The sequence below is a fragment of the Eumetopias jubatus genome, unplaced genomic scaffold (assembly GCF_037043125.1).
Source record: "Eumetopias jubatus isolate StellerSeaLion01/CBP00866 unplaced genomic scaffold, mEumJub1_p1.0 scaffold_2, whole genome shotgun sequence".
In the NCBI taxonomy this organism is placed as follows: domain Eukaryota; kingdom Metazoa; phylum Chordata; class Mammalia; order Carnivora; family Otariidae; genus Eumetopias; species Eumetopias jubatus.
In genome coordinates this window covers 20,766,269-20,786,036 of record NW_028274808.1, presented here as the reverse complement: position 1 = coordinate 20,786,036, position 19,768 = coordinate 20,766,269, and the positions used below count along the sequence as shown (strand labels likewise).

The 19,768-nt window shown below is 35.2% G+C and overlaps 1 protein-coding gene across 23 annotated transcripts in view; it reads left to right on the top strand.

Moving 5' to 3' along the window:
• PCM1 (pericentriolar material 1) overlaps nucleotides 1–19,768 on the top strand; it is a 90,979-nt gene that overhangs the window by 49,350 nt on the left and 21,861 nt on the right. For 16 of the 23 annotated variants that reach the window (XR_015767734.1, XM_028099789.2, XM_028099787.2 and 13 more), the window contains 8 exons: nucleotides 3,655–3,819; nucleotides 6,272–6,328; nucleotides 8,894–9,066; nucleotides 9,418–9,549; nucleotides 13,819–13,939; nucleotides 15,274–15,432; nucleotides 15,683–15,816; nucleotides 18,088–18,222. Coding sequence is in view for 22 of the 23 variants with exons in the window: in XM_028099789.2 (XP_027955590.1) it covers nucleotides 3,655–3,819; nucleotides 6,272–6,328; nucleotides 8,894–9,066; nucleotides 9,418–9,549; nucleotides 13,819–13,939; nucleotides 15,274–15,432; nucleotides 15,683–15,816; nucleotides 18,088–18,222 (1,076 nt within the window). In the remaining variant the exon portion in view is untranslated. The remainder of the gene's footprint in view (nucleotides 1–3,654; nucleotides 3,820–6,271; nucleotides 6,329–8,893; nucleotides 9,067–9,417; nucleotides 9,550–13,818; nucleotides 13,940–15,273; nucleotides 15,433–15,682; nucleotides 15,817–18,087; nucleotides 18,223–19,768) is intronic. The other 7 variants (XM_088020926.1, XM_088020925.1, XM_088020927.1 and 4 more) reach the window with 2 other exon arrangements.

Genomic DNA, 19,768 nt, shown 5'->3' with positions numbered 1-19,768 from the left:
GTGTGTCCTCAGAGTGAGAAGGAGAGGTTTCCGAGGTCTCCTATTTCATCAGAACCCAGGAGGAGATAAGAACCTCTTCAGGACAGCTTTACAGGAGGACGGGAGACGGGTGAACAATGGCCACGTAGCATTTCCTCATGGGCCTCCCATGTTCTTGTGTTCTGTGCTCCAGGAGGAGGATCATCAGGCCTTCTGTCAAGACTTAGACTCAGCTGCAGTTCAGTCCTTAACCTTTGTGGCCTGTGTGGATATATGCAAAGTCTCCAGGGTGCCACCACAGGTCACAGCTGAGCCATGTCCCAAAAGTGGAGACACAACTAGAAGTACTATTTTTCCTAAATATCCTGCCACTCGTACTGAGAAAAACAGATTGTGCGCCAGGCAAAGAGTGTTGAGTGGGATAGGAGGTCACGCCCTTACGCTAATGACCATCATGTGGTGGTGGTGGTGGTATACTAGCTGGCCTAGCCAGTGTAACTCAGAGGTATTGTTACCCTTCATTAATTCTGTTTTATCTATTACTTTTGGCAGTTGTATACCCTTATTGCTGGACCTGTTTATGTGAAGGTCAAAAATAACCCAAGAGAGCTCTTTTTCCAGTAAGTTTCATGCAGAATGGATCAGAGTGGCTAGACTTTAGTCTCAGAGACCAACAAAGAAATCAGGAACCCAGGTAGAGATGATAAAGTCCCAACTTGATTGATGGCCTTAAAAAGGGAAGGTTAACTCCAGATTGGATATTACAGAGAATGAATTGACAGTATATTGGGAACCTACTTGTTATTAGCAGAGCAGCTGTTGTGGTCTGGAGAATGTACGTAGGAAGGCTTTAGGTTCTGTTGGCTCATTCAGTGAATGTCAGGGGCAAAGATCAGAGTTCTACAGTTCTTGGAGAAAACTTGGTTGGAGGACCAACATCCATGCACCTCCTATTCTTGACACCTCCCTTCCTTCCAAGAATAGCAGTCTTTTGTCACTTCAAGGCACTAATGGGAAAGGGTGCCACTGAACAAGTAGGTGGCATCCTCCCTACCTTGCATCTGGGACAGCATTTGGCCTTTGCAGCCGAGGAGACTGAAAAGAGAAGCAGCTTCTTACCGTCTCGATGGGAGACTGACAGCTTGCTAGCCAAAACGTTGCTTCGCCATAGGATGAGACTTCCGAGTACTGTCAGCATGCCAGTGAAGCTACCCAGCAATTGGGTCCAGCCTTAAGGGTAGATATGAGTCCTGACTAGCCCAGTCAATGTAAAAATGCATGTAAAAGGGGCCAGCAGCCAGAGAGGAGACAAGAAGCAGAACACTAGAACAGGTAAAATCGAGTAAAAGCTATTATTGAAGGAAATACATGCTTGAACAAAATCGTAACACTTAGGCAGATTGAGTTGTAGAACTAGAAAACATGGTTTTCACATATAATGTTTAGACTGTTGAGAAAAGAGGATGACTGGTAGTAAGTCCCAGACTTACTGACCTAGAAAATTGAGGGGGAGAATTATGCCCTTGTACAGAGCAGAAAGTACTAAGATAAAATCAAGAAGAAAATGATTAGAGGCTTAATGACAAATCTTAGAGATATGATATATAGGGAATACCAAAGGAAGAAGAAACAGGTAGAAAGGCACTAATTAAATAAATAATAATAAAGGGGAATCTTTAATGAAGAAAGACTGGAGACTGCAGGTCAAAACAGCTCACTGTTGTGCAGCCAGGAGGCAAGGGAGAAAAGTATACACATATCCTTATGTATATTCTAATAGAATTCCTTAATTCCAAGGAGAAAGTATAAATCTAATAAGCTTCCAGACTGCAAGAACAAGTTACCTACAATGAGAAAGAACCAAACTGACAACAGACAACACAAGAAGTAGAAGAAAGTGAGATAATGTCCATACACAGACAAAAAATAGTACTGCAGCTCAAGAATCCTATATTCAAACTAGAGCCTTCACTTGTCAAGCATCTTATCTGAGGAAAACAACAGAAACAACATATGAATCAGATTAGACACCTTTACAGTTAAAGAAAACAATAGATAAATCTCAGTTACTAATATAAACTCAAAAGTAAAATATTAGCCAATTTAATCTGCCAGTATATCAAAAAGAATATCAGACTGTCGTCAGTAGGGTTTATTACAGAAATGTAACCATGGTTTGTTATCAGGAAGTCTGTCAACATAATTTTCATGTCAGTAAATTGAAGGACAGAAGTCATACAACCTTAGTGGTAGATGAGATAAAATTTGAAGTCATTCCTAATAAAAATTATAAGTAAAATGCACCAAAGAAGGCAGTTATTTAATATTTAATATAATGAAAGCAGTTAGCTAATGTCAGTCATAAACAACATTGTAAATGAAAATACTCCAAATATAATCTATATCAAAATTAGAAATTAAACAGTGGTTCCCTCTCTACCACCATCATTATCTAGCATTGTTTGGAATACACTATGACAAGAAATTAAATAATTGGCATAAATATTGAAAAAGGAAATATTTTAATTTTTTCTAAGAGAGCCCAGGAAACACTGGAAAATAGCTACTAAAGTAAATTAGTAAAGCAGCTGGTTATGAAATAAGTATGCAGATACTTTTCTCTATCATAGTAACAGTCAGTAGAATGGAAGCAGGGGGAAATAGTCTTCCCATAGTAGTATCCAAAGCTATTGGGGGGGAAATCCTTAGGAATAAATTTAACAAGGAAAGTACTAGATCCATAAAAAATTGTAAATATTTTTGAAGAACACAAAGCAAGATTGAACAAATGTAAAAAACATAACCATGTTTTTAAAAATTGTGTAAAATTATTAAATACCAGTTCTTGAATTAATAAATACTTTTAATGTGATTCCATTTTGAATCCTTGTGGACTATTTTTAAAATTGGAAAAAAAAATCCAAGCTTATATGGAAGGACAAGTATCTAAGAATAGCCAAGAAAAGAAGCTGCCTACATAGGACTTGCCTTACCAGATGTTTAAGCATTCTGTAAAACTCCTATGGCTAAAAGAATGAAGACGGCATTGGAATAGATAAACAGATAGAATGCCCAGAAATAAACCTCAGGAAATATGGAGACTTAATATATTGACCAAGGTTGCATTTTATTTCATTGGCAATAGGGTAGGTATAACCAAGTATCCATGTAAAACAAATTTGAATTCCAGACTTGTGCCATATAGCAAGGAAAATTTAGTAGAATATATGGATAACCTATGAGTGGGTAAGACCTTTTAAATCAAGTCCTGTTACACACAAGTTATAAGAAGGCAGAGATATCTGACTAATGCCCATTATTCTCTCTGTTACGGACATTTTATGTAGATTGGATGTGATTCTTTCATGTATTTCCTAATATTGAAAAATGGTTAACTTGGAGACTGACCAGTAGAGGATTTGGGTCATATAAGGCTTACAGTATAGTTTGAGTTGGGATGTACTCATGAAGGTGGTGTCTAAAGGACGATGAAGCGTTAGAATATATTACTGTACCCCATGCTTCCAAAGGTTATTGCAAGACATTGTATTTACTGTTTTCTATTTATACAGCATTCGAAATTGAGTTACCTGTACTATTGCACTATGGGAATCAATTTCCCTTTCAGTTTGAGTTAGTTGCAACTAATAACAGTTGTCACTTTTTTTACTCAAGGGTATGAAAGTGCCAGTATGTCTAGCACATGTGAACCTTGCAAAAGTAGGAACAGACATTCAGCCCAGACTGAAGATCCTGTTCAAGCAAAAGTATTCAGCAGAAAGAATCATGAGCAGCTGGAAAAAATAATAAAATACAGTAGGTCTACAGAAATATCTTCAGGTATGTTCTTTTTTGGTTTGCTTTAATTTAAGGACTTCTTCATCTTAGATTTGAAAAGCCATTGGTCTGTCACACTTTTCTGTCATGTGTAAGGTTTTATATAAGTAGAGATTACAGCATACATTCCTTGATATCAAGAAATGTGAACTGGAAGTATTTTTTTTTAAAGATTTATTATTTATTTTGAGAGAGTGAGAATGAGAGAGAGAGAGTACATGAGAGGGGGGAGGGTCAGAGGGAGAAGCAGACTCCCTGCCGAGCAGGGAGCCCGATGCGGGACTCGATCCCGGGACTCCAGGATCATGACCTGAGCCGAAGGCAGTGGCTTAACCAGCTGAGCCACGCAGGCGCCCTGGAAGTATTTTTTAAGATTGTGATAGTAGCTTTTGACACTTTCCGATGAAATTTTAAACAAAAAAGCATCGTCGACATTAATTTGGAGCTGATTTGAAATTCTGAAAATCTTCTCTGAATAAGAATTTGATATAAAAGCCTGTCATTCCCTGATTAAAATCTTTGGCTTTACCATGCTTATAGGGGAGAGTCCAAGTGCCTTCATGTAACATCTGGCCAGCAGAGATTTGGCTCTTGATCTCTAGACTCTTTCTCCCCACCCTCTCTGCCTTGAAGTTTCCTCTTTCTGTGGCACTGAACTGAAGTTTTCGCATAGCTATCTTGCTATGTTTGTCACCTCAGCAGGAGTCCTTTTTGCTCTTTGTAAGCCTTTTTCTCTACTGGAGTCTTCAACAAAATCTTAATTCTGCAACTCTGAAATTGCATCAAATCGAAGCTCAGATAATTTCCCCTTTCTCCTTTTTCATTTCTCTTGTAGCCTGTGTAAATCTATTCTGTTGCCCCCATCACATTATATAGTGTTTACTTGTGTAAGTGTCTTTGTCACCTTTTTTGAGTCCCTTGGCAGCAGAAAATACCTTTTCATATTTTTGCCTTAAATGTTCCCATGGTACTGGGCATGTGGTAGGCACTTACTAAGTGTTAATTGAATGAATGAATGAATGGAGTTGTTTGTGTTTTCCACTATTTTAAGTACTGGTACTTTGCTAATTTATAAAGAACAAGTACATCTCAAAGAAACATGGGGAGGCAGGCAGTAAATAGAGACCCTCAATTCTCAGGTGTCAATAAAATCGTTGGTGAAAAGTGAGAGTATCAGCTACCATTTGTATTATGCTTTACTATTTACAAATTAAACAAATTACTCGTCTCATTTGAGCCTCATAATGCTGTGAAATGGTTTTATTTCCATTCTGCAGATGAGGAAATGTGGTCAGAGAGTATCCCTGTTTTTTTTTCCCAGCATCATAAAGAGCTAGCTACATAAATTGGTACAGTTTTTCTGGAAAGCTTCAAAAGTCATGGCTTTATCTCAGTAATTGTACTTATCTATGCTAAGGAAACAAAAATGAAAAAAATATTGGGATTTAGTGTTGTCTGAACTGTGATTCCAACTATGTTTAAACAAAAAATCAGAATGAATAAAGACTAGAAGAAAATGCATCCAAATGCTAATAGTGATTTTATCATCTTTAAACTCTTGTATATTTTCTAAACCTTTCATAATGAGTATTTACTGCTTTTGTAATCAGAAAAGAAACATCACATTTGTATTTTGAACTGACTTCCTCAAGGTCATATTGCTAAGAAATGACAGTGGAAGTTTTAATCCTGGCCTTCTCTTAAGTCTAGGATCCTTTTGGCAAAACTATCAATTTTCCTGATGTAACCCCAGTATTTTACCAAAATTTTATAATTTTTATCTCCTTTCACTGTCTTTATCAAATAGTGAGATCTTCAAGGAGTAAACAGTTGGTGGAGGTTGGGGAAGGGCACTAAATTGAAAGGCTTATTAATTAATTGGATTATCAAGTTACCTAAATAATGGATAGTTGGTCATAGGACTTCAGACCTTATTACTGTTATTAGAAAAATACAATGATTGAATGACTTGTGTAAATATACCCTATGGGTATTTACATATTCACTTTCTAAAAAGACTTATTTTTAGTTTTAATCATTACTCTAAAATTCTCTATAGCATGGACTAGTAGTTTTTGTTACGTGATTACTAGAGAGTAGCATATATGACTGCTAGTATTGAATTTTACAGTCCTCTCCCCCCTTAGGAGTTGTGGGAGGTTCACCTTGATGTGTATGCTTCTAAGAGTGAATGGCAGAAGTTTATTATGATAGTCATCATCAGTCACATTAAGTTTATATATAAGTTTATAGCAAATCTTTTGATATTTTCCCTAATAAGATTATTTTTTAAACAAATTATAAACCATACCTGTGATAACATTTCAGTTCAAGCAAACGATTTTAAAGAAATTTGCTTTTTTTTTTTTTTAAATTCACTTACTCATATTATGGACCCTGTCTTTACTATTCATATACATTTTATGTTCATCCTTATGTCTGCCCTTTCCTACAGCACATGCTAGGAGAATACTACAGCAGTCTAACAGAAATGCATGCAATGAAGCGCCAGGTAACAATCTGCTTAGTTTTGGTGTCCACTTTTTGTTAATTTTTTTCCATTAGTCTTAAATATCCTTAGTTTTATTGCTCTGATTATTATTATTTTTTTTTTTAGATATAGCTTAGTGTTTATATGTCATTTGGTTTGTAAAAGTGAAAGAGAATTCATATAAAATTCTGAAGGCTTTCATTTGTAGTTTTTACTTGGGTGGTAAAATTAGCTGCTTTTCTTGTTTTCATTTTCAGTTACTGTATGTAACAACCAACACATTCATAAGGATAATAGAAAATCTTTTTATAATTGATTGTTTTATTTGAAGTTATTTATTTTGTAATTCTTAAATGCATAAAAGCATTAATATTTTTTGAAACAAAAATAGTTATTTTTTCCTAGCTTTGATTAACAGTGTTTTGTGTGTAACTTCTGTTGTACTTGCTTATTTTTCATTACTAGTCAACATCTACAAAAAAAAATAAGCCAATAAACCATTGAATAAAATCAGTGACATGCAAAGACCATGATAAATAAAAATGCATGGAAAATTACAAAGATTCCAAAATACTGTTTTGGGCTTCACACTATGTATTTTCTTTAAACATGGTTCTGTGTGATTTAGAGTTATAAATACTCTCTAACGCCTCCTGCACTATACATAAGTGAAAAATAAAAGCTTGTTATGAATCTTTAGGAGAATCTAAAGGAAAAAACAAGGATCTAGCACAGACAAAACTTGAATTATATCTGTGACACGTCCTAAAGAAAAGAACTCTGAAAAATAGGATAAAAATAAGATGGATTCAGAGAAACCTGACTGAGATCAAGGATTTTTGTAGCCTACACTAATGCATTTTAGTAGGAGGAGAAACTGGCAAAAACTTTCCACCTGTCTATTGCAGGGCTGGGGGAGGTGGGCAGTAAAGCATGTATTCAGCATCATTCATTATTCGGGAATAATTTCATCTTTAATGAATTATACATAATTTGGAATGATAATTTTATCACATATAGAGGTATGACAGATGTCATTAAATATGCTTTGTTCTTTGAAATAATAAACATTTTCTAATTTAGCTGGTCAAACTATAGTATAAATTGGAAGTTTGCATATTAAATCATATCTTCTTATCTGGGTTTTTCCTTTAAGTAGAGATTTCCTAGAGATAGTTTTGGTTCCTGCTTATGATATCACATTTGAACATTTTTAAACTGGTAAGAGAAATTTAGTATTTTATAGTCATAAATGAGGCAAGATAGGAAAATTGCATATTTATTATTATACTTGTAGAAATTACGGTCTGAAGATGTTAAGATATAAGATGTAAGTTAGTAGGAAGTTTTTTCATTAGGCCTCATTTCCTTTGCATATTCTTACCCTCTCTTACAAAAGGTGAATTAAATCTTTATGATCTTTGTATATTTATTTAAAAATCACAATATATTAAAACATTCAACATTTTAATTTCTCTTTTTTAGAAACTTGTCACAGATATTTGTGGAACCTGAATATTTACCCATGGTTCTACTATTGCTCTAGAAAGGGTACAGAGTTTGATAGCCAGAAGAACTACTCAGAGATTTTTTTTTTTAAGATTTTACTTATTTTAGGGAGTGAGAGTGTGCACACATGTGCAAGAGCAGGGGTGGGAGTTGGGGGTAGGGGCTGAGGGAGAGAAATTCAAACAGACTCCACACTGAGTGTGGAGCCTTATGTGGAGCTCAATCTCATGATCCCGAGATCATGACCTGAGCCTAAATCAGGAGTTGGGTGCTTAACTGATTGAGCCACCCAGGTGCCCCAGAGATTTTTTTTTTTTAAATAGAGCACTCAAAATGGAAACAGTTTCTAATTCGGACTCTTAAAAATAAAGGTATGACTGTATACCTTTAAGAGTGATAATTCTGTTACCAACAATTATATATAGCAGAATTGTTGAGTGATGCCTAGATTCTCTGAAACTGAAAACGTGCATCAGGTCATGCCTGGTCCAACTTGTACTGAGTGTGGCAGTAAGACAGTAGCAAAATTGACCTGTATTGTGTTATATTCAAAAGTTCAATTTTCCATCAATACAGCATGATAGCTGAGATTTGAGAATTAGTAGACCTGACTAGATAGACCTTAAAATAGTAGCTTTTATTGCCAGCATTCAGTTTATTCTAAACATTAAATGAATTTCCTTTTCTGTAACAAAGTTCATATTAGCAAAAAAAAAAATTATTTGCAGTTTATTTCATTCAAGTGCTGAAAGATTTCTACTGATTATTCCTATGAAATGTGTAAAATTTTCCAGATAATTTTTTTTTTGAGAAATAAGTATGGTCTGAGTAACGCTAGGTAATATTATCCATACATTTAAGTATTTCTCTAGTATATAGTATATATCTTGATATTTCTTGAGATTATTTTTATCTTGGTAATTTTTAAGATTCTTTTTCTACTTTAAAAGTCCTAAAATAGAATTAAGTCTGTTCTGATATTTAAGTTATTTAAACCTGAGTAATGATTCAAGGTAATAGAAATTGTCAGGAATGTATTTTATCATTGTTAACTTCCTGATCTTTTATATCTTCCAGAAACTGGGAGTGATTTTTCCATGTTCGAAGCTTTGCGGGATACTATTTATTCTGAAGTAGCTACATTAATTTCTCAAAACGAATCTCGTCCACATTTTCTTATTGAACTCTTCCATGAACTTCAGCTACTTAATACGGACTACTTGAGACAAAGGGCTTTATATGCATTGCAGGTATCTGGTACCTAACATTCTTTTTCCTACCCTGTCTGGTACCAATTTTCTTCATGATTGTATCTGGTTGCTTTCTTAGACTGAAGTACATCCTGTTCCATATGTATTATGATCTGTTTTTCATGTGCTTTCTTGCCATTTTATTTAAAACTTCCTTGTGTAGCTTCAGTAACCTTTAGATAAAGTCTTTCTTTGAGCAGTTTTTTAGTGTTTTATCTTTAATGTTATTTCTTCTTCATAATTAACCTATGAGGTGAGGAGCATTCATTTGCTCTTTTGTCTGCTTGTGTGTTTAAATTGGTGGTAAAAATAAATGTTTTACATAAGTAACTATCTTATTTCCTTATTTAGGACATAGTATCCAGACATATTTCTGAGAACCGTGAAAAAGGAGGAGAAAATGTAAAGTCAGTGAATTCTGGTACTTGGATAGCATCAAACTCAGAACTTACCCCCAGTGAAAGCCTTGCTACCACTGATGATGTAAGCTGATCATGATTGATGAACGTAGATAGAATTTCACTATGCAGGGAACAGAAGTTAAATAAGTAGTTATACATTGTGAATATACCTGATACTTGGTTTTTAGCTTTCTTAAAAAGTGTAACACGTTATTTTGAGGTGAGGTATAAAACTCAATTAAAATATGTCAGCAAATACCAGAAATTATGTATAAATGATAGATTATAAGGTGTGAAATAGCTGTATTTATATTTCTGGTGCCCATCATAGGAATTGACTCACAACAGACATTTAGTAAAATTTGTTGTGTTTATTCAAGACATTCAGTAAATCAGACTGCAGTCAGATCACAGAGCCCTAAAATAAATAAATACAAGATAAATCAGATCTTTGGGTTAGAAGAGAAGCCTGGACAAAAAGAAAGTCGTCCAGGAAAAAAATTGTAATTTTTAATGTATTCAAGTTTATGAAGAAAATTTTGAATAAAGAAACTTGGGGAATGGAAAAGAGTGGTGAGGAAAATGGTGCATTCTCAGTAATCTGTGTTCTCCGGCTAGCCCCCATGTAGCGCGTAAGGCAGTGAATGACTGGATGGCAGACTGCTAGGTTAGGAGGTAATGTGCCTAGGTATTTGGAATTCACTACTTAAAGGTTCAGACCCTGATTCTATCATAAAAGATATGATGGGGTTCTCGGATAGCAAATACATTTCTATGCCAACTCTAGTACGTGGATTTTCATGGATAAGAGTGCTGTAATTGATAAGCAAATATCTGCTCTGTGTAGAGAGTTGGAAGCAGTATTCTGGCCATTGCTGATATATTAGCATTATAAGTTTTTTTAAAAAGATAGTTTTTCCTCCAAAGATTCCTTGTTTTTGTTTTTGTTTTTGTTTTCACATACAGTAATTTCCTTATAACTGTTGAGGACTTTTCCTGAATTCTTGTTCTTTAACTTATGCTCATGTTTAAAACAGTGCTTCCCCAAGTCATCTTTTCTGCTTAAAACCTTAGGCTTCAACTCTTCTACCGAACACAAAGTAAAAATGATAATGGTTTTAATTCACTTTACAGTGTCAAATGTAAATTAATTGTTTCTATAATTAATTAAAATTGCATACAATTTTTGTGGAAAATGAAGAGAGTGGTCCAGCTGTATAGATAAATAGGTGATATGCGGTTACATTAAAGTTTATTAGGCCCTGAAATAACTTGCTGAGAGCCTGAATGGTTTCTCTGCCTCTCGTAACTCCATTGCCTCCCTGTTTATCCAGATTTCATGTAGATGGTATTACTTTGTTAATTTAAAATATTTGAGCACATTGGCCTTTACCATCAATAGCAAATTGAAAATTGGAAATTGAGCTACAATATATGATAAAGTTAACCTGACAGGATTTTAAAGGTTTTTCCTTATAACTGCTGCAGACTTAAATAAAATTTAAAGATACTGACCTGCTTAATAAGGAGGTGTCTTAGTTGGGGTTGGTACAACAAAATACTGTAGACTGGATGGCTTAAACAACAGCCATTTATTTCTCACAGTTCTGGAGGCAGGGAAGTCCAAGGTCATGGTTCCAGCAGATTTGGTACTCGGTTAAGGCCCTCTTCCTGGCTTGCGGATGGTCACCTTCTCTCTGTGTCCTCACATGGCTCTGATGTCTCTTTTTTTAAAAGGGCACTAATGCCACCAAGGGGGCTCCACCCTCATTACCTCATCTAAAACCTTGGTTACATCCCAGAGGCCCCACCTCCTAATACACTGGGAGTTAAGGCTTCAGACATGAATTTGGTGGGGGCAGGGTGGTGAACACAGAGACTCAATCTGTAACCACATAGACTTGGCACAAATAACTCTACTTAATATTATTTTTAAATAACTAAATCAGTTCTTTAATCTTTCATCCAAAACTTAAATTCGTCATTAATGTTAACATCCTCCCTTTATTAACGCTATTTAATCATCAGCAGCACAACATCCAGTGTTCCCACCCACACATCTAGAGCAGTGCTGTCCAGTAGAACTTCCTAGAGTGATGGAAATGTTTTATATGTGCATTGTCTAATAACGGTAGCCATTAGCCACATGGGGCTATCAAGCACTTGTAATGTGGCTAATGGGACTGAGGAACTAAATTTTAAGTTTTAATATAAATAACCACAGGCTAGTGGTTTCCATATTGGACAGATACAGACTCTCATTCTCCGTGTTTCTAGGCCAAGGTCTTTTTTTTTTTTTTTTTAAGATTTTATTTATTTATTTGAGAGAGAGAGCAAGAGAGATCACAGAGGGAGAGGGAGGAGGAGAAGCATACTCCCTACTGAGCAGGGAGCCCGATGCAGGGCTGGATGGGATCATGACCTGAGTTGAAGGCAGGCACTTAACTGCCTGAGCCACCCAGGCGCCCCAGGCCAAGGTCATTTGAGCTCCATTTATGGAGCTTGCATAGGCACATTTCAGAGTGTGTAAGAGCTTTCATGGCCAGGAAAGAGAGAAGTAAAAGTAGGCATCCGGGAATTATAAGTCAAAGGGGGGATGAAGAATTGAAATTTAAGAAGAGGAAGAAGCACTTTGTATCTTCTATTCCATGTGCCATAAAATGGCAAAGGCACATCTACCTTCCAGTTTTAATTGAAGGAGTAACAGAATGGTTTCATTTCCTAAAATGTGTTCTGTAATGCCTGAATTTCCTTTAATCAGAGACAGAGCTTTCATTTCATAATTGAAGAGAAAAATTTAAAAGATTAGTAGCTAGGAGAAAGAACACAATTGTGAAATGAGTTTTAGAATGTGAGATTCCCCTTAATCACACTATACACAAAAATTATTTTGAAATTAAAGTCCTGAAAAGGCTAAAACTACAAAACTTCTAAAAGAAAATCTTCTTGATTTAACATAAGCAAAAATTTCTTAGGGTACACAAAGCTTTAACTATAAAAGAAAAAAATGATAAATTAGACTTGATTAAAAATAAAATCCTTCTGCTTTTCAAAAGACACCATTACGAGAACATAATCTTAGTACACATATCTGATAATGACTATATAAATGACAAATCCAGACTACATAAAGAACTTTGACAATTTGCTTATAAGACCAACAACTCTGTAAGATAGGGGCAAGAGATTGAACAGGCACTACATGAAAGAAGATCTATAAATGGTGGCCAATGTGCAAATTAAAACCGCATGAGAAATTTCCTCACATGCACTAGAAAGGCTGAAATTAAAAAGATTGACAGTAAGAAATGTTGGTGTGAATGTAGAGCAATTAGAACTTTCACACTGCTTATGGGATTATAAAATTGTACAAACACTTTGGAAAGCAGTTTGGCCATTTCTTAAAAGAAGTTAAACCTAAACTTGGCATGTGACCAAGGGATTTTTCTTCTAGGTATTCATCCAAGAGAAATGAAAACATATGTCCACAAAAACACTTGTATTCTAGTGTTCATAGCATCTTTAGTCATGATAGCCTCAAACCAGAACATCAGCAGATAAATGGATAAACAAAATATGGTATATCCTTACAATGGAATACTATTCAGCCATTCAGAAATAATGAACTTCTGAGACACATGACAACATGGATTAATGTCAGAAGCCTATTGAGCAAAAGAAAAGAAACCAGACACTGAAGAGTATATTCTGAATTGTTCCATTTATATATCAAGTTCTAGAGCCAGAAAAGCTGATTTGTGGTGATAGAAATCTTACAAGCGGGGTGTAATGGAGACTGACTACAGTAAGGGATACAAAGGAACTTTCTGGGCTGTTGGAAATGGTCTTTATCTTTAGGGAAAGTGGTTACATGGGTGTATATATATATATTTTTTTAGAACATCAAACTCTGTACACTTAATGGGTGCACTGTTGTATGTAAATTCTATTTCAATAAAGTTCATTAAAAAAATACGAATGATGCTGTCATGTTTTTCTTCTGATAAAACCAGATATAGTAAGGTCCTAGTAATTGTTGGGCTTTGGAGATGGGAAGATTTCCCTGAGGGTGTAGAAATAATTTAAAATGTTTACTTTTCCAAGTTAAAATTTAATTAGTAGCTGGCTCTGTGTATTTTTATCTACTTAATGACATATGTTCTGCAAGATTATTTAACATTTTAATGTTCTCTGTGACTGTTCAACCTTTAATAACTTTGGTTATATCCCAATTTTAAGTATGTAGTTTTATGCAAATACTTAGTTTCTATGTTAAATTTTTAATATTCATCATAAAATTTTTAAAAGAAATATTAGTGATTTTTATTTGTTTTTTTAAACTATAACTTAGGAAACTTTTGAGAAGAACTTTGAGAGAGAAACACATAAAATAAGTGAGCAAAATGATGCTGATAATGCTAGTGTCATGTCTGTGTCTTCAAATTTTGAGCCTTTTGCAACAGATGATCTAGGTAAGGAGAATTTTTTATAATCTTAGAACATGACTTTGAATTACATTGATTAAGAAACAAAAGTCCAACAAAGGCAAGATGTGGAAAGACTTTGGACTTCACAGTCTCTCAGTGTAAAGTCAGGAATCTCCTGTTAACTCTTTAGCCTTTGGCAAATCATCTCATCATTCTGATTACATGTTCTAAGGAAATGGGAGTCCTACCTATCTTGCTCTGTGTTCTTTGAAAAATATATAGAATTTTCTAGCATTTATAATAGGAGCTGAAGAAATGTTGATTTCCTTCCTGTAAGGGAAAGGTCATCCTTTAAGATTTTCAGGTTACTTAATGGGAAAAATTCAGAGGTATCAGGGCCTCATCCAATCACATTTTCAGTAACAGTATTCACTTCATAATTTGCAATAACTGAAATTTCTTAGCATAGATAATCTTTAGTGAGAAACCCAGGTAACTGAATGTGCATGATGCATTATGCTTTTTTTTTTCATCATTAGTAAAACAGAAGCTTGGAGGGTTGTATAACTCAAAGGGAAGAAGAAAACCCAGAGTCCCAGACTTGGAAAGGAGAGTAGGGAAAAGAAAAATGTATAGGTACCCGATTCATTTTCCTGGCTGTAGCCTATCAAGAGATAACTGAGATTCAAGCATTCAGACCTCCAGGGCACTTAGTTGATAAAAGGATCTAAGCCCTATTATTCTAGTGTTTGTTCATATGATGAGAACAAGATTTAGATAATTCCAAAGGCCTCCTACAAGAAAAAGGGCCAAGCCTTGCCCTGTTACTAGATACACACCTTTTACCAAAGCAGTAAATCTTCCTTTTGTCTTATCCTGACTGTCATGGACTCTAAGCCTAGCTCCCTTCTGAGTAAAATGCCTGTCATTTTGGAGAAAAATCTCCCTTTCCCCTTGAGTTTATTCCCCCTCTCTGAGTTACAGATGGCTTTGAGTCCTATCTGTTTTGTTTCATTTACTGATTTTTTTCCTCAAAATCCTTCACTAGCTTTGTCTGAAGTGGACAAAGGAAAACGGGGAAATTTCTTTCTTAGGTCTTTTCCTAACCTTACTTGCTTATATTCAGTTGGATCCTTTTCCTCAGAATTTGGGTGACACCTTGGGATTTATTTTTACGTGAAGCGATATGATGACTAGTGAAATCGATATGGACCTCAGAGTCTAAGAGAGTAATGTATGCCAAGTCACCAAACTAGTATAGTGTCTGGAACTTGTTAAAGCTACTTTTCCTTACCTACAGTTAGACTTTTTTTTTTTTGTGAGGAGTACATGATAAAGTTTGCTTTTATATTTTCTCAATGTTTCTGTTTCATATGTAGGTAACACTGTGATTCACTTAGATCAGGCATTAGCCAGAATGAGGGAATACGAGCGTATGAAGACTGAGGCTGAAAGTAGCACAAATAGAAGATGCACCTGCAGGATTCTTGAGGATGGGGTTGGTGCTGCCGCCACGAGTACGGTTACTAACTCAGAAGGTGTGTTCTTCCGCTGACTGAAAGTACAGAAACTACAGTTCCATGTGTAAAGAAAATATATAGCCCCACCTGATATATAATAATTTAAGTGCCACTTTCTTTTAGTCATTAAGGGTGCTAAAACTACATAAATGCTCCTTTGTATTAGCGTAAAATCATCAGATTTTAATATTTAGAATTCTGAATAAATGTGTATGTATAATGTCACAGGCTTTATTTTGCTAACAAATCATTTTCTTTTTAAAAATAGAAACTCCTATTGAAAATCATGGTTCACAACAACCCGTAAGCGAAGTTTCTACTGTCCCATGTCCTAGAATTGATACTCAGCAGCTGGACCGGCAAATTAAAGCCATTATGAAAGAAGTCATTCCTTTTTTGAAGGTAAGCAGTAATTTTTTTTTAAATAAATACTGTGTTTTGGTCTTTAATTCTTACAAAAGACTTCGCTGTAGTAAATTCAGAAAATAACAGGTAAACAAGAAAGCTAAAAACATCAGTTTCATCAGTTATTCTGTAAATTTATCTCCCGTTATTTGTAAAATATGTACTCACTTCCTGTAAGTTGTAAGAATGTGCATTTGTTCATGTAGATAGATGGGTAGATATATTTGAGAGTTTGAAACCATTCCTTCAAGTGAGTTGACTTAAACTACATAAGCGGTTACTTGCTTTCATCTTAGGCATAGTTAAGTGTTGCCTTTTTTGTTTTACATTTTTGTTTTATGACTGATCCAATAAATAACTTTTAAGCATGTCTTTTTTGGTAAAATTATATATACGGCTAGCAATATTTATTTAATATGTACAGTTACTTTCTAAGGTTTAAAAAAATCTAAATGATTTAGGTTTATGCTTAGGGAATGCAGTCATCTACAGTTAGGAAATTTTATTGCTTTTACCATTTTGTGTCTGATTTAATTGATACCCCCTCATAAATATTCACTTAACTAAATTTAGTGTTTCAAGAAGTTTTTGAGGCCAACAAAATGAGTAGAACTAATGATCTGATTTTAACTATTTTGTTATGTCTCATTTCACTTCAAATCTTGACTTTCTTGGTAGGATCATAGAACTTCTTTGTTAATGTCAGCATTATATCCAGTCACCTAAGCTAGACTTCTTGATTCTCATACCCTCTATCACCAGTGAGTCAAAAATTGATTTTCCCCTTAAGAGCAGTCACTTTTCCTTCCTCTCTCCAATAGCATAACCTTAATTCAGATCCTCATGTTTTGCCTAGACAGCTTGTCATGGTAGGCATGAAATGAATGTTTACTAAGCAGACTCCCTAGCCTTCAAGAGATTTCACTGCTGGACCTGGTATACTTCCCCAGCTCTGTCTCTCCCCACTCTCCATCTGGTCCCCTCACTCACTCGCTCACTCACTCACTTACTTCAAGTTACTCAACATTTCCTGTTCCTGCCATTGCGTTTTCATGTATCAGCCCTTTGTACAAGTTGTCATTATTGAAAATATAAAATTCCTTCACTCTTTTCTGCTTGGCAGAAATATCCTTTCTTCAGAGATAACTGTTGTTTCTAATATGCTACCATAACTCCTTGCAGAACCTAGTGTGTGCTGCTTTTAAGATATCAGTATATTCAGCAAGTAATGAGTGTCTCCCGTGAGCCGGCCACTGCTAGGTGATAAATAAGAAATGGCCCCTGGAATTAAAAATTATCATCTGTTGGACAGTGCATAGCATGGAGTGATTGATTGTTCATGTATTTGACTTTTTTTCTCTGTTTTTATTTTTTTAACTGCCTGCTCTGTCAAATGATTTTTTTAAAAAAACAACTTAATTCTTTCAATTTAAGGAACCTTAGAAATCATCTAGTTTAGTTTAGTCACCTCACTTTATAGATTTCTATAGAGAAAAACAAAATCAGAACATGAACTTACCTGAGTAAAGGTTAGAAGACCTGCCCAGATGAGTTTAGTGGCAGAAGAGGGATGAGAACCTTGAGGTACTTGATGTGGGTGTTTTATGGACTCACCTCCAAAAGTGAACCATGATTTGGATTATTAGGTAGTTTGCACGTGCTTCTAAAGGAAGATGAAGAAGAGGAGATGCCCAAAAAGGCTTGTTCGGAACGTTAGGACAGTGGTTTTCAGTTGGGGGTAATTTTGACCCTAAAAGCATTTTGTAGTGTCTACATACAGTTTTAGCTCTCAGGACTTGGGAGAGTGGAGGGTGCTTTTGGCATCTAGTGGGTGGAGGCCAGAGTGTGCTGCTGAACCTCCCGCACTGCACAGAATGTCCATAATGCTGAATGGGGCTGAGAAAGCGGAGGTTGAAGATGCACGAGGTGAGTTGTGAGAGTGTGGTTGAAATGAACTGAACTGCAAATGGGGAGACAGGCACTATGGTGACTAGGGCATGAGTAGTTCTCCTTAAGATGCAGGAAGGAAGTAATGAAAAGTATTGAATCAGCTCGTTTCTTTTTACCGGCTGTTACCTGCTGTGGTGGGTCAAAAGGTACAAACCCCTTAACATGTGTAGAGCAGGAGTTTGGCTGTTATGAACAGATATTTCTAAACGTGTATCTGAAAGTTGAGAAGTATCTATGCAAGAAAAAAGTCTTATGTGAACTAATATTTTTTTAAACGATAGGTAAGTTTACATCCTAACCAACTAGGGTTTTTCTCAGGAGCACATGGATGAAGTATGCTCTTCTCAACTTCTAACTTCAGTAAGACGTATGGTTTTGACTCTCACCCAGCAAAATGATGAGAGCAAAGAATTTGTAAAGTTCTTTCATAAACAATTGGGAAGTATATTACAGGTAAGAGTTTATACTTGTATGACTTACCAACATACACCCTCTAGTTGGGATTTTTTTTTTTTTTTTTGCCATTTCCTGGCAATATGCAATTTATTCAAATAAATATCCATTCTGGTATCCATTGGGGATGACATTTCAGTACCTTTTTAGGTTATTCCTTTATCTGGTTTAAAAAAATATTGTATTATGGGGCGCCTGGGTGGCTCAGTCGTTAAGCGTCTGCCTTCAGCTCAGGTCATGATCTCAGGGTCCTAGGATCGAGCCCAGCATCGGGCTCCCTGCTCAGTGAGGAGCCTGCTTCTCCCTTTCACTCTCCCCCTGCTCTCTCTCCCAAATAAATAAAATCTTTAAAAAAAAAAATTGTATTAGGGCCTATGTCTTCCTTTGACTCGATCATCTCTAAGGCCTAGCCAAACTATAATAAAATTTTGTCTTGATTTTTCTCCTACCCAGTAAGAACATTTCAAGGTTGTTGTTTAGGAAGTATTCTGTGATATTTTCTAAAATAATTTTTTTCCAGTGTGGGAAATTTTAGAAACCAGAAACCATCTGTTGATTGTAGAGACTTCTTAGGCTGTAATAGTAACTTTAAATTAATGTTAAGGTCATGATTCTCAACTGGGGGCAATTTTGCAGTGCCCACAGACATTTGTCACACAGGCAGAAAGTGGCTCGTACTAACATCCTGTGGCATGTTAATAGTGCTGAGGTGTGGATCCCTTTGTTAAGTAAGGATACCTTACTTCATATAATAAACATCTTTACAGTTCAGTACACTGATATGTTTTCCCATTAAGATAGTTCAGTGATGTGTGTTTTACTCCAGACTAGGAAATATGTTTTTCTTTTCATCTTCATTACAAAAATTTCCCATAAAACTGTTCCTTACTTCCTATTCCTGTGTTTAAATTGGTTTTAGAGAAAGTATTGTCATTTTGTCTATTAATAGCTTTTAAAACCCGAGGCTTGACGCAAATTTCCATCACTATAATTTTCCATTTTGTTTTTATTAAGGTAAAGTAAAATTCAATAATAGGTTTTAAGTCATGCTGGCTCTATTTAATCTAATTGTAACTAACACATAATCTATAAGGACTATAAGACATCTCTCTTGTTCTGCAGTTTAAAGATGTTTAGGATAATTTTTAGACAAATATGTTTTTATAAATTTAAGTAGTTTATTCCTACAGAAAGAAAGAACTCCATTCTAGAAGCAGGCTCAAAGAGAAATCCTTTATAATTAAATGTTTTTGTTTATCAAGACCTGTGCAATCCTCCCTCAGTTTTGGCTACTGTTACATAATTGAGACAGATGCCAAAGTATTAGTTTGAAAATAAGATTTTTTTCTGAGAAAATTTGGCTGCTTTTCTTACATCCCATTCCTGATTTTTTTTTCCGCAAAGGGACTTAGAGAAGAATAAAGATTAGTTTACAGTAAATCTTGCCCAGACTACTGAAAATTTTTCATGAGGTAGAGCTTTAAAATACTATCTTCTACTTTTTTCTCTAAGAAACCTATTCAGTGAATTTTTTTTTTTTTATGAG